Source organism: Populus trichocarpa, chromosome 2 (genome assembly GCF_000002775.5).
Source record: "Populus trichocarpa isolate Nisqually-1 chromosome 2, P.trichocarpa_v4.1, whole genome shotgun sequence".
Taxonomy (NCBI): domain Eukaryota; kingdom Viridiplantae; phylum Streptophyta; class Magnoliopsida; order Malpighiales; family Salicaceae; genus Populus; species Populus trichocarpa.
Genome location: NC_037286.2, coordinates 1,393,289 through 1,407,193, shown reverse-complemented (window position 1 = coordinate 1,407,193; position 13,905 = coordinate 1,393,289). Strand labels below are relative to the sequence as shown.

The 13,905-nt window shown below is 32.2% G+C and overlaps 2 protein-coding genes across 2 annotated transcripts; both read right to left on the bottom strand.

The window, feature by feature from the left end:
• Positions 1–3,912: 3,912 nt before the first annotated feature.
• On the bottom strand, positions 3,913–4,847 carry LOC18096091 (gibberellin-regulated protein 11). The gene is made up of 3 exons (XM_006386113.3): positions 4,710–4,847; positions 4,507–4,552; positions 3,913–4,272 (listed from the first exon to the last, which is right to left on the bottom strand). The coding sequence occupies exons 1-3, from the start codon at positions 4,836–4,838 to the stop codon at positions 4,103–4,105; spliced, it is 345 nt and encodes a 114-aa protein (XP_006386175.2). The 5' UTR covers positions 4,839–4,847; the 3' UTR covers positions 3,913–4,102.
• A 2,209-nt stretch (positions 4,848–7,056) lies between these two features.
• Positions 7,057–11,057, bottom strand: LOC7479677 (uncharacterized). Its single transcript, XM_002300669.4, has 6 exons — positions 10,126–11,057; positions 9,235–9,434; positions 8,383–8,523; positions 8,113–8,193; positions 7,427–7,551; positions 7,057–7,336 (listed from the first exon to the last, which is right to left on the bottom strand). The coding sequence occupies exons 1-6, from the start codon at positions 10,346–10,348 to the stop codon at positions 7,288–7,290; spliced, it is 819 nt and encodes a 272-aa protein (XP_002300705.1). The 5' UTR covers positions 10,349–11,057; the 3' UTR covers positions 7,057–7,287.
• Between the last annotated feature and the right edge of the window lie 2,848 nt (positions 11,058–13,905).

The window sequence follows — 13,905 nt, the reverse complement described above, 5'->3', positions numbered from 1 at the left end:
GTTATTTTTTTATTTAAAAATATATTAAAATATTTTTTTATTTTTTTAATTTTTCATGTTATGTTAGATATGTCAAAATCATAAGAAAAAAAATACTAATTTAATATTTTTTCAAAGTAAATATACTTTTAAAAAACATCGATCAAAAAGTTATTTAATTTCCATACAGGTTTAATCTTCACATAACTTTTTACTAGTAATCTCTTTTAAATAAATATTTATTTTAAAAAATATTCAAAAACTAAAATTAGAAGATTTTACTTAAAAAAAAGAGTAAACATTCAACCAAATTTCTATTTTTCTTGGCTTTGTTTGGTTCAGCTTCTCAAAAACCAAACCAAATAAACTAAAAACAACATGGAATAATCCGTTAAGAGTAAATAATTCCGTTTAGGTAAATACTAAATGACTTCCTACATCACATTAAGATAACTATAATAAGATAATATAATGTGTTGGATTGATTTAAATTAACTTAGATTAATTTGTTAAATTTATGATTTAGATTATGAATAAAAATTAGAAAGAATTTGCTTTTTTTTTTATATAACTAAAAGCAATAATAGCATGGTTGAAGATTGATAATGCGTGAAGGACTAAAATATGGGCAATGATGAAAGATAGGAAATAACGTATTCAATTTGGTTCTAGATGTCATATGTGACATAATTACTTGTTTCTTGGATAAAATTAGAAGCTAGCATAACATATTATCGTGGCTTGTAAATTTTGTGTTATAAATAGTCCAAGTCTCTTGTGAGATTAAGTGACTATTATAATTATGGTAAAAATTATTTTTTAAATTATTTTTATTTAAAAATATATTAAAATAATATATATTTTTTATTTTTTATATCAATACATCAAAATGATTCAAGAAAAAACAAAAATAAATAATTTAAAATTAAAATGAACCACAATACTAAATACCATCTAAAAACTATAAAACAAGGAACATATTAGAAGGATAGTGTTCTTAAAGTAGTCCAGTAAACAATTGGCTAGTAGCATAGATATGTTCAGTATGGTCACTTCTACCAAATTTCTTGTTTTTTTTTATTAACATAAGCGTCCGGGCCAGTTTATGTGTATCTCAATTAATTTTACGAGCCATAAAATTAACAATTATATAAATATTTAGTGACCCTGAGAAAACTCGAACTCGTGATTATTGAGAAGTAAACTTAAAATCTAACCAGTTAATCTACCATTCAAAATTCAAAATTCTTGTTTCTTGTTACAGGAGGGCCAGACCCAAACATTTTTTTTTCCAGCTCCGCCTCTATTCATAATTGAGTTTGAGTTTAAATTATTGAATATTTTAATTTATTGATTTATTAACTAACTTAACAAGTTTAGTTTAATATGTAAATACAACATTTTTATTTCTATATATTTTATCAAGTGACCAGGAGTGGATTGATCTGAATCGAATCAATTTTTTTTAACTAATTAAGTTTAATTTAAACCAATTTTTATAGGTAGGTGAAGAAATAGTCCATACTCTTAAACCAAACCAATAAAAAATTTAATTTGCTGGTTGAACCGATTAGTTTATATATTCTTGGATAATTTTTACTAGGAAAGTAATTTAGGATTGGGATGAAGATGTTCTTGGATAATGTTTGTTGATGATAAAAGAAAACACAACTAGTTGATTGATTTAGAGGTGGAATGAAAAACTTGTGAGATCATGGTTCAAAGGCCTCTCACACACTACAAGATTTAACAGTTTTACCGATGGAATTTTTCCGTCAGCGTAAGACACATATTCCGTCGGTAATTAATTTACCGACGGAATCACCAACGGAAATGCTCCGTCGGTGAATTTTCGTCGGTAATTTTTTATCCGTCGGTAAATCCGTTGGTAATAAAAAAAATAAATTTATCCGCTTCATTTCGTCGGTATATCCCTCGATAATAATATTTTTTTATTACCAACGGATTTACCGATGGAATTTCCGTCGGTAATTCCGTCGGTAATTATTTAAAAACATTTTTAAAAAAATTCATTTTATAAAATTATAAAATAATTAAATTAACATAAATTAACACTGTATAATATATACTCAAAATGCTTGGAAAAAAGAATAAGAAAATCAACTCAAACAAATTTGCAACAAATAAATAAAACAAAAAATTCAATTCAACTAAAAAATTCAATTCAACTAAAAAAATTCATATGAAAAAAATGAAGTTGCAATTGCTAAAAATTTAAAAATCCTATAAATAAATCTACTAAAAATTGATCTCATATGAAAAAAAAATCTCACAACAACATTTATACAATTATTAAGAACAAAAACAATTAAAAATAAAATAAAAAACAAATATAGTGAAAAAAATCATGAAAAAAGAAGAAGAAAAAAATCTTACCTTAATGTAGTTGCTAGTGAAGCTAAGGAGAGAAATTTTTTTTGTTAAGCATATTAATTAAAAAAAAAACTAAGAGGATAAAAGAAGAAAGAATAAGAAGACATACCCAAGCATGGAGAAAAAAAGAAGGAGATGAGGAGAGAAAAGAAGAGAAAGAAATAGATAAGAAATGATGTTTTTTACATATAATGAAGAAGAAGAAGAAGAAGACATACCATAATGTTGTTTTTTACATATAGTGAAGAAGAAGTAGAAGAATAATAATAATAATAATAATAATAAGAAATGAGTCTGTTTCTTGTGAAATAAGGGGATTCAGGCTTTTTATTGGGGCACGTTACCGACGAATTTACCGACGGATAATTGAATATTAATATTTTTGAATTATTCCGTCGGTAATTCCATCAGTAATATTTAATTTAAATTTTCAATTTCGTAAAAAGTTTACAGAAACCGCCAAAAAATTACCGATGATTTTTCAATCTGTCAGTGATTCCGTCTGTAATATTTAAATGAAAATTTTAAATTAATTTATTTTTTTCAGAAAACCGCCAAATAATACCGACGACTTTTCAATCCGTCGGTGATTTTGTCCGTAAAGAACAACAATTAATAGTGCAATTGGAAAGTTAACAGTTCTGAAGCTCTCTGGAAAATACCGACGGACAATTCCGTCGGTGATTCCCTTTGTAATTGACATGATGAATAGTGTTCATATTTTTACCAACAAATTTACCTACGGAATTACCGACGGAATTGTTTCCGTCGGTAATTCCGTTGGTAAAAATAACACGTCATCATTTTTTTTTTGCTTTGTTTTAATTTTTTTTCCCACTGTAATTCCCTCGGTATATACCGAGGGAATATTTCGGTCGGTAAAATTCCTCGAAAATTTACCGACAAAAATATTCCATCGATATTTCTGTTTGTATTTATCAATTTTCTGGTAATGACATAAGTTAAATAATCGATCACCCTCTCGCAGATCCGACTCACAAGTGTCGTCGAAGATTTATCTAACCCATAATTGTAAGGTATATATAAACCCAAATTTCACGTCATAAAAAGAATTCACCAAGTGCTAAATCCTTATCCTAATGTTCTATCTATATAAATCTGAATGAAATCCATCAGTACGTACGTACGTGTGGTTTAAAACGTAGTTGATGGCCGGAGATTTTTCCACACTTCAATAGTTCAATACCACCTTAAGCCGAAGCGATAGGGATTTTTGCACATAAACAAGCAAGTAACCGAGGCCCAATTCGGGATAATATTAAATGCACAAAACCTCGTAATTAGAAAGAGGAGCAAAGGCCAAGGCAATATTGCTTTTAGAGTGGTTCGAGGATACCAGTCCGGCATTGAAAAATAATCCAAGGTAATAGAAGAACGGATATTTATTACTATTTTCTCCTCCTCCTCCTCCTCCTCCTCCTCCTCCATTTTTTTTTCTTTTAGGATTTTGGTTAGCTGATCGATTGTTAATTTGATTCAAATTTCACTTACGTAAAGAAAGTAGAGAAAAACGAAATCTGGAAAAACAAATAATTCAGAAAATATATAATACAAAAAAAGAAGAAGGAAAACTAGAGAAAACGACATCCCTCGATCGTATGTATTAAGAAAGTACAACTTCATAGATAGATTATTCAAACTCCAACGATTATTCTTGGTATATGTGGAGAATCAGAACGTGCATTTTACAAGTAGACCAAAGCTAATTTCAAGGACGCATGCGTCTGCCACCAGGAGGAGTCATGGTGGCGCCACAGCAAGGGCAGGTATCTTTCATGGTCACATTTGCACCCTTTACTGCATCCTTTAGGTTGCCGGAAGTGCCTTTATGGTCACATTTGCATCCTTTACTGCATGTCCCGGAAGCGCCGCCACAATCTGCACACAAAGCCAAATGAATTGGCAAGAATTAAGTGCAGTACCCATGAATTTAATTAATTAAGACGTACGTGCTGATGTTTAAACAATAATTTAACTCGATATTGTTAGATTAACATGTAAAATAACCATAGGTTATTCCAATTACATGTGACCTTAAGGGTAGATTGATTCTTTAACACAAGCCATTCAACCACCTGATGATGTTGTGGGCAGGTTCAAGAGTTTACGTACCCATGTTTTTCCCAGGAATAGTGCTTGCAGCTCGGCTTGCGTTCACCTGCATCATTCAAATGCCATGTTTTTTTTTTAATGTATATTTTTAGTAATCGAGGGTTCAGCCTCAGAGAAACTAGAGGAAAGAAATGAACTCGACAACCCTCAAATCCAAATTAAAGGAGGACATATATACGCTGTAAGACTCATGAATACTTTACCTCCTGGAGCACAAGGAGAGATACGACAAGTGAAGCGATCAAAAGCTTCGAAATAGCCATTGCTAAAGTATAATCACCACTGGAGACTAGAGCTTTCAGTTTTGTTTCGAACTCCTTGTTTGACTGCATGAAATAGGAGAAAGGGCCGTGGCTGTATTTATAGCTAGAATTTGAGAATAAAAAACAGAAAGTAGGTAAAAACTGGACATCCTGCTGGAATACATATACGAAACCGAGGGTTGATCTGCAGCACTAATTATACTATGGTCCCTTGTTACTTGTTAGTGCCTGGGGATAATATTAGATTTACTGGGGCGGTTGTTTTGCAGGGTTTTTTTTTTTTTTTATAAAAAAAAAAGAAAGGTTCAAGGCATCTCTATTTAATCTATATTTAATCCAAATTAAATTAAGTGTATATACATGTACATCCATCCTCAATTAATTAATTATAAAACTTCCTTTACGGTCATGAAAGAAGAATATTTTTGGAATCTTCCAAATGCACAGTAGAAAGTTATTCACTGTAATGTTAGATAGCATCGATCCAATGGGTTTAGCACATGTTTTTGCCATAATGTTCTTAAATTAATTACGATTTCAACATTCTTTTTAATTTCTTTAATAGCCAGTCTTCACACCACGGAGGAAATGGTTTGCGAAAAGTGATCGAACCCGGATTGAACAGCACAGGAAGGACAAGTTTGACTGAATTTGACTCCAAACTAGCTATTAATTAACCTTGTTCTGTGACTGGAATTTGACGCAAAGTCAACCAAATAACGTTGTCAAAGGACTTCAAGCTGTCAAATTTCCTTTGTCTATGCAAGTGCACAAGTATTGCAGTGTACTGAATCTTTTACAGACCTTTATATGCAGACACACCAACATTCAAACTGAATAACTTAATGGTTATTTTTTTAAATATTTTTTATTTAATATATTAATATATTAAAATAATTTAATAATATTAAAAAAAAATATATATATTTAAAATGCAAAAATAAATGGGCTCTAAGTGCATGTTTATATAATGGTAAATAATATTTTTTGAAAGTGTTTTTCGTTTGAAAATATATTTAAATGATTTTTTTTAATATTAATACTTTAAAATAATTAAAAACCACACTAAAAAAACTTCAATTTAATTTTTTTTTTAAGTCAAACATGTTTTTGAAGAGCATCAAAAAACTAAAATCATCGCGATTCCAATCGAGTTTTTAATCTACCACAATTATATTATGTATTTCATTTGTTTTTGCTTTTTAAATTACTTTTAATTTAAAAAGTATTAAATTAATATTTTTAAATATTGTTTTATATAATTTTAATATATTGCTGTTAAAAATTAGAAAAAAATCTATTATACAAACACAGTAAAAAAGAAAGAAAGATATAAAGCGATTAATACGAGCACCAATCTGGACACGCTTCGTAGATTCCAAATAGCCATTCTGGTACCTGCCAAGCCATTACAGAATCAGACACATAGCTGGATTCTCACCACACATATATTTTTTATGAAACTGGCTATTGGTCTGTCAGAAAGTATTTAGGTGCACAGACATGATAGAGATTTGCAGTGCCGCCGAATTCATAATGCTACGACGTCATTTGGATTGCTTTGCGGCCATGCCCTATTTTACGGTACCAAACCCTACAAATAAATTTTTTTTTTCTTGATAATCTGTAACACACATACAGCTGGACCACGGCGTGAGCAAAAGCTGTAGAAAATCGATGATGAAAGGAGAGCGGTCAAAGCTACGAGAGATAAAGATATTAGGGTGCCACGTAAAAGCATTGGTGGGTTAATGAACATTGAGCCATATCCAGATTAGCCAAAGGCCCAGTAGAGCCTTTTGGACACTAGTGCATGGACCACACCATACCCACTGATTATCCACGCAGTTATTTTACCGGTGGTCTATTTAACACTAACTGTATGCAGGCAAATCATATGAATAATTGAATTTAAATTTATGTCATTTTAATTCAATTCATAATTTATTATAATTTTTATATTTAGAATAAATACTAAATTATATAATCGAATTTAATTGTACTATTTAGAATATATATAAAATTAAATTGAATTAGAAATCTTGAACATTTTAGGTACATCTTCTCAGCAATACACAGTTTCTTCATGCACTTGCTTTTGCCACTCACATATCTAATCTCCTTTTGTTGTAGCTGGAAGCCGAGAATTTCACTATAGCACTATTAACAAGAGGTACTTTACGATGCATTTTTTGCACCAGAAGCTTAAATGAACTATGAAAAAAGATTCTAATCTCAAATCCAGCTGGCTAACTCGGGTTAATTTGGTAAACTCTTATCCACGTCATGAATTCTAACATTTTCAATAATATTTTTTCTATTTAATTATTAAGTTACCAAAATACCAACATGCAGCGTGACCCAACTTTACAGTCCCACTTACTACAATAACTCTAATGCCTGCAAAAGAGAACATGCGTGAGCACACTATCTGGATGGCCCAAACGCAACCAAAGCTGCTTTGTATCGTGGTAGTTATCAGTGGAGGCGCTTGGCAGATTATGCGGGGCACACTAGCTTACACCACTCCTGAGGGGAGCCGTAGAACAAGTTGTCCACCAAGAACACTGCAAATAACCAAACATATGTTAGAGAGAGCATCTGAAACGTTATGTCTAGTGTTTTCTGAAAAGAAGGCTCGTTGCCCATAACCCTACCTCTTGACATAGTAATAGCAAAAATCAGCAAGAATGAAAGTCTGCACGATTTCTGAAAGCAGGACCATCGAAGGCCACAGTCCATAGCCCAGTGCTGTCAATAGGCGTCCTCGAGTGTCCAATACCTGCATATAGAGATAATATGTATCCTTAGATAAGAGTGGCTATTTAAATGATTCATGCTAGCATTGTCACTTTATGCCTTCTGATTTGTGGTCGAGCACAAGTACTAGCCCCAGCAGAGTAACGTAGAGTTTTACAGTGAACCAAAAATGGACAATAAGATGGCCATATATACATATGGGTGCACAAATGCGATGCATATGTGTGAATGCTTCATGTGTGTCCACAGGGGCAGGGGTGGTCAAGCAGAAAATTGATGTGTATTTGTACGTAAAGACTGCAAGACGATGGTTTCATACAAAAAAAATAGTTGTAACATAATCAGCGCTCTTCCAAGCATAATAGAACTTAGATACGAGAGGAAAATAAGTTCTACTTGAAGCAATTATATTATTGTTCTGATCAATTTCGTGGACAAACATCACTGTGCTCTGTGCATGCAAGTATTCAGCCTAGTGTTGGACAAGTGCGCTGTGAGAATGAATGCCTAACAGCAATTTTGCAATAGCAGAACCAAGTTATATCCCAAAATCTAAAAGGAGTTTGAAGACGCATCATCAAACCTGGAGGACCCAGTGTGCACAGCTCAAAAACCTGGCAACTCCAAGTGCAAATACGTAATGTGCTGTGAATGGTTCAACAATCTGAAATCAGACAAAAGAAAGATGAGCAAGAATAGTCATGTGAAGGTCATCTACACATTAAAAAAAATACCAATATCATCTGGGCATTGACTAAGACGAAAATCTGCACAACCATCAGTCCCATATTTGCAAAAAGTATGATCCGTTAGAGAAAGTTAAAAAGAGTGCACATTTTATTCTCAGTCATACCTTTGTGTTCTGCATCACTCGCAGCTGAGGCAACACTGAAATGGATTCAAGGTAAACACAAAAGGCCCAGGAAATCCTGTTGAATATGTTATGATGTGTTGTTGGATGAATAATCAAAGCTAGTAAAGCACATGGTATCACCTGTTTGAGAAGAAGAGAAGACACGTGTTACTTCTAGGGGAAAAAAAACAATAAACAGCAAATTGAGACTAAAAAAATCATGATCAAACTATATTATAAGCCTGATTAAAAGAAAGAAAAGAGCTACTATATCATAAGAAATTTGTTTATTCCTTTCTTTGTGGGTTTAAAACATCATAAGCTAAGTACAAATCTTGCAAATTGATGGCAACACCAACATGAAACCAAGAATGCACATAGCGTGCCGGCCCACCAATTCAATAGGCGCACATCACGATGGTTTTCTTTAAACTCGCTTAAGCACTGCATGCACGAGTAACTGATAAAATCTTGAAGGGTGGCATGGTATAATCAGGGATGTTTAGTGTACAGGACAAGCTAGCTGTTTAAAGACCTGGGAAAAATTGCAGTTTAACTTAAATGCTAAAAATAGGCAAACTATTAGGTCTCCTATTAGAATGGTTTTTGGTTAAAATCATTTAATACTTAAGCCAAAGTAACTGATAATCTTGTTGAGTGGAGTAAAATCAGGAATACTTAACTAAAAGGATTAGCTAACTGATTGAATATCTAAGAAAACACTTGCAGTTTAACTTCCATACTAAAACATACTCACTCCCAAATCCTAAGTTCCTAACACTGAAATTCCAAAAAAAGAAAAGAAAATTCTATCTGTGGATTATTTCAGTTCAACAAATGCACAAGACTCACCAAATAGTAAATTGCAAAGTTATCTTTGTCTTCCATGTAACTGGACCTCAAGTTGAAGCGGATCATATAGATTACCCAAAGGGTTGTCAGCAAGGTAGCAGAATCAAGTAGAGTGTGTATGTCATACTCCATGACAAAACTGCAATAGAGCCTAGCAGCTAAAAATATAGCTGTGAGGTCCTGTGATTTCAGTGAAAGTCCTACAAAGTTCTAAAATTAGAAAAGTCCAAAATAGAGACAAAACAAAATACCAGAGTTGAGTTGGTGCGAAACACAGAGACAGAATGTAGAACATGCGCTTAATCGCAATGAGTTACATGATCGATATTGAAAACTATTGCACTCACGAGACAGATAGTAGCATCTACCGAGCAATTATCTATACATTATACAAAGAAATTTGATCTTGCTTTCTTCAATAAAAACTGCTTATCCTCAATTAGCACATTAGACCCTCACCCCTCAACACAAATTCTTGACACCAACAGATTTCCCCGTATGAAAAGATTAGACACCATATACAGAAAACAAAAGGAAACCCTGGTAAAACCATTATGCAAGATTGACGTAAACCCCGTGACTATTGCACCAAAACCCTAACATCATCCAAAAATCTTTGGATAATTTTTTATGGTCTAAGCTTTTCAGCTTGAAATTACCTGCAAAAGACTCGATGGTCCTCTTCAATAAAAGTAATCTCAAAAAACCAAACCTTTTACACTTTACAATCACAAATAGAACTAAAATGACTAAACTCATACCCTTTAACATCACAAACAAAAACCCAATTGCATTTCACAAGCAATTGCTTAGAAAATTAAATCAGCGGAATAAAATAAATAAATTTGAGATAATCATAAAAGAAAGAGAGAGATGCATCATATCCATTACCAGCACAAGTCTTCTCCTTCATGAGCTTGTAAATAAGAACAGAGATTCCAATAGAATGAACAGCCTCAGCAGCAACAAAGAGGTTGTCATGATCATGAACAACCATTCTGAGAAAAACCAACGCTGCCAACCCTGAAACCACCGCTAAGAACACCTTGATCTTCGGTGGTTGCCTCCTTGCCCATGTCGCCACTGCCTGGACTGGCCTCTTCGTTGCCTTCATTTTATTCCTCTTGCTAACACTCTCTCCTCTCTCTCTCTCTCTCTCTCTGCGCTCCTAATTTCGATGCGGCGTATCAGTTACGGGAGAGTGAAGTGATCACGTATAATTAAGTAGTTTTGTTGTTGATGTAGTAATAAATGCTAGATCCGTGGATCGTTGATGTCTATGGAGGAGGTACACGGAAGAAGGTTGTGATCAAGATCAGCTGTGGGAAGGGACAGGAACAGGAGCAAGGAGTGCTGATCAATGCGAGTTATGTTAGAACACGTGGAGATGAGGAGAGTTTGGTAAGAAGAAGAAGATGGACAGTGGGCTGCTACTTTGTATTTTTGCTGCAGTAATGGGATAGGCTGCTCAACAACCATTATAGTGGATGATTATGGTGGCAAGCCCACTTTGAATTTATGTGGTCACGGTGGATGGCCTCTTTTTTGTACGTGGTTTGTTAACGGAGCTGGTTTTTCGTGCGCACCGAAAAAATGGCATTTTCCAGGTGGGTGATAAACCGGTTACCGGTCTGCCGTATCGGATTGATTTATAAAATAAATCATATGAATGCATCAGATGATTTTCTGAAAAAATTAATCTGACAATTTCATAATATTTTTATTTAAAAATAAGGTTGGATTACGGATTAGCATAATAAACATTAAACTAATTAAGCATGTGGATGGTACGTGTGGGGTAATATATTTATTTAAAATGAACAGGTGGAAATTAAGGATTGATCTAATTGACCATAGAGTAATGAAGAATGTGTGTGCGTTGAGATTTTCTTTATTTGGTAAGGTATCACAATTAAGGTGAGTTAGGTGGCCTATCTTTTTTGGAAGTATTCAGTAAAATTTTAAAATTGAATTTTTTAATATTTATATTCTATCTAATATTCATTAAATAAATAATTTATACAATTATTTATTGAGTTTCAAGTATTTATTGTCTAATTATTATTTGTTATTTAATTAAAAATAATAGTATATATATATAAGGCATGTGTGTATTAAACGATATAAATTATAAGTATTATACTTATATATATGGATGTGTGTGTTTTATATTAATATTAAGATATGTATTTATCGTATTATTTTAAAAAAATCTAAATATTTTATAAATATATCTATACAATATAAATATATAATTTTAGATTAAGTTCTAATGAGTTTTTTATTGAATTTGATAATATTCAAAACCTATCTATTATCCATAACCTGTTCACTATTCAAAAAATAACCCTTACTGGTTTGGGTGAAATAATGGTCTGAGATAAATGAGATCTTAGTCAAAACTATAAATGAAATATTTAAAAATATTTAAAAAATATTTTATAATTATTATTTTTTTATTTATATATATCTGATAAATAAAGTTTGGACAATTTAAAGGAAAACAAGCAAAATGAAAGCAAAAACACATCCATACCAGTAGAGAGGGAACACAAAGAATCATAGTTATTAAACCCGGCTCGGGGGTTGACCCGGTCAAGGGGTCGGGTCCCGAGTTTCATGGGTCAACCCGAATCAATCCGGAAAAATTTTAAAAAAATTAAAGTTTTAATATTTCATATGAAAAAATCCATGTAAATATAAGCTATACATATTAACAATGAAGTTTAAAAGAATATTTTAAAAAGTTTTTTATCCCATATTATGTTAAGCTTTTAGGTTAAAGTATTTAAACCAAAAAAGTTTTTTATCCCACATCGAAAAAACATAATTTTTTTCTTGGAAACATAGAGTATATATACTAATAGGTTTCAAATCCCACATTGAAAAAATATAACTTCTTTCATGGGAACATATAGTATATATATGAAAGGGCTTCAAATCTCACATTGAGAAGATACTATATTATCCTTTTAAGTTGAAATATTTAAACCAAAAGGTTTTTTATCCCACATTGAAAAAACATGATTTCTTTCTTGGGAACATAGAATATATATACTAAAGGGTTTCAAATCCCACATTGAAAAGATATTATGTTATCCTTTTAAGCTGAAATATTTAAATCAAAATGTTTTTTTATCCTACATTGAAAAAACATGACTTTTTTATTTGAAACATAGAGTATATATAGTTATATACTAATAGGTTTCAAATCCCACATTTGAAAAAAAAAAAAAAAGGGTCTCGCCCAGGTTTGACCAGGTTATTGCTCCAGCCGGTCTTTTAGTAAACTTGGACCGGTTCAGCCACCGGGTCGACCCGCCGGGCCGGGCCGGGTTTAATAACACTGTAAAAAATGTAAACCTTGGTAATATAACAGATGAAAAGGGATCCTAAAGAGAGTAACATTAAGATGATACAAACATATATAAAGGGAAGAAGTAGGCCTAGGAAGTGACGAGGATCTGCTCGAAGAAACCTACACTACCTCCGTAAACATTAACTAATGAAAAGAACATGCTTTTTTCATGTCTGGCATGTTAAATATAGAAGGTAAAAAATGTTGGCTTGCGTGGAAATTTTTTTTTCTTTTTCTTTTTTTGTAATATGGATATCCGGGTTAATTTACAGGCATCTCAACTAATCCTACATGTTTTGAAGTTAATAATTATATAAATATCCAGTGATCCTAAAATTTATAGAACTTGAATTGATGATTTCTAGAAAGTAAATACATACTCTAACTAATTAAATTACACCTTTCAAAGCAATTTTCGTGGAAATCTTGTAAGATCTGGTGATGGCGTGGGAAGTTTCATGCATTAACTTGTCCTTCCAAAGTTTATCCTTCCCTTGAGAAAGGATAATAATTGGCATAATCTCCATTGTCTCAAAGACTTCAATTGGAAATGATATCAATTTTATTTTATTTTTAAGCAAGAAGTGAAAACTACCACACCATTTCTCTACTCGCACGACACCATGTCAAATTGTATATCGGCCAATTTTTAAAGCCCCCTGACGAAGCTCATCTTCTTTTGGAATAGTGTCATTCATTCCAAAATGGACAAGTGAAAAATTTGTCAGGGATTTTTCTCCAAGTGAAGAACTACATTATTCCCATAAATTCCTTAGAAAATCTCCAATGAATTTAATTTAGCTATGTCCTACTGAAGTATCCATCAAGATTTTTTTATAAAAAGTAATAATATAAATCATGGATTTATGGTGTGATGTGGGGCCCATGTGTTTTTTTAATGATAATAATAAAAATACATTGAGATTCGTTACATGTGATTGCATCAAAAATCTAGAAAAAATTACAATCTTTTAGAGCAGGTCTAAAATGATAAGAGTGTTTCTTCATTAATGCAATAAAATAACTGTTGCAAATACATTTATGGACTGAAGAAAATCTAAGAACATATATTTCTAAAAACAATTGCAATTGCATTAAATTCGGTAAAAAATGGTGCTGGCCAATGGGGATAGCCCAATTAGATCCATCACATTAGTCAAAAAGGGAATGAAAACCCAATTACATCAATGGTTTTTAATTGAAAACGCAGAGACAGTTCAGGCCCAATAAGCGCAAAATCACCATAGCTAGGAAAAGCCCAATTTCCTTATCCTTCTAAGTTTTAACTACGCACAGGTACTGCTCTAGGAAAC

Excerpts from the sequence above, each read along its gene's own strand:
- LOC7479677 (XM_002300669.4), bottom strand. The coding sequence starts at position 10,348 with ATGAAGGCAACGAAGAGGCCAGTCCAGGCAGTGGCGACATGGGCAAGG. Across the intron at positions 9,435-10,125 it reads GAAGGAGAAGACTTGTGCTG|GACTTTCACTGAAATCACAG; the intron begins GTAATGGATATG and ends AGAACTTTGTAG. Across the intron at positions 7,552-8,112 it reads GTGCACACTGGGTCCTCCAG|GTATTGGACACTCGAGGACG; the intron begins GTTTGATGATGC and ends CTCTATATGCAG.
- LOC18096091 (XM_006386113.3), bottom strand. The coding sequence starts at position 4,838 with ATGCAGTCAAACAAGGAGTTCGAAACAAAACTGAAAGCTCTAGTCTCC. Across the intron at positions 4,553-4,709 it reads CTCTCCTTGTGCTCCAGGAG|GTGAACGCAAGCCGAGCTGC; the intron begins GTAAAGTATTCA and ends TGAATGATGCAG. Across the intron at positions 4,273-4,506 it reads TATTCCTGGGAAAAACATGG|ATTGTGGCGGCGCTTCCGGG; the intron begins GTACGTAAACTC and ends CTTTGTGTGCAG.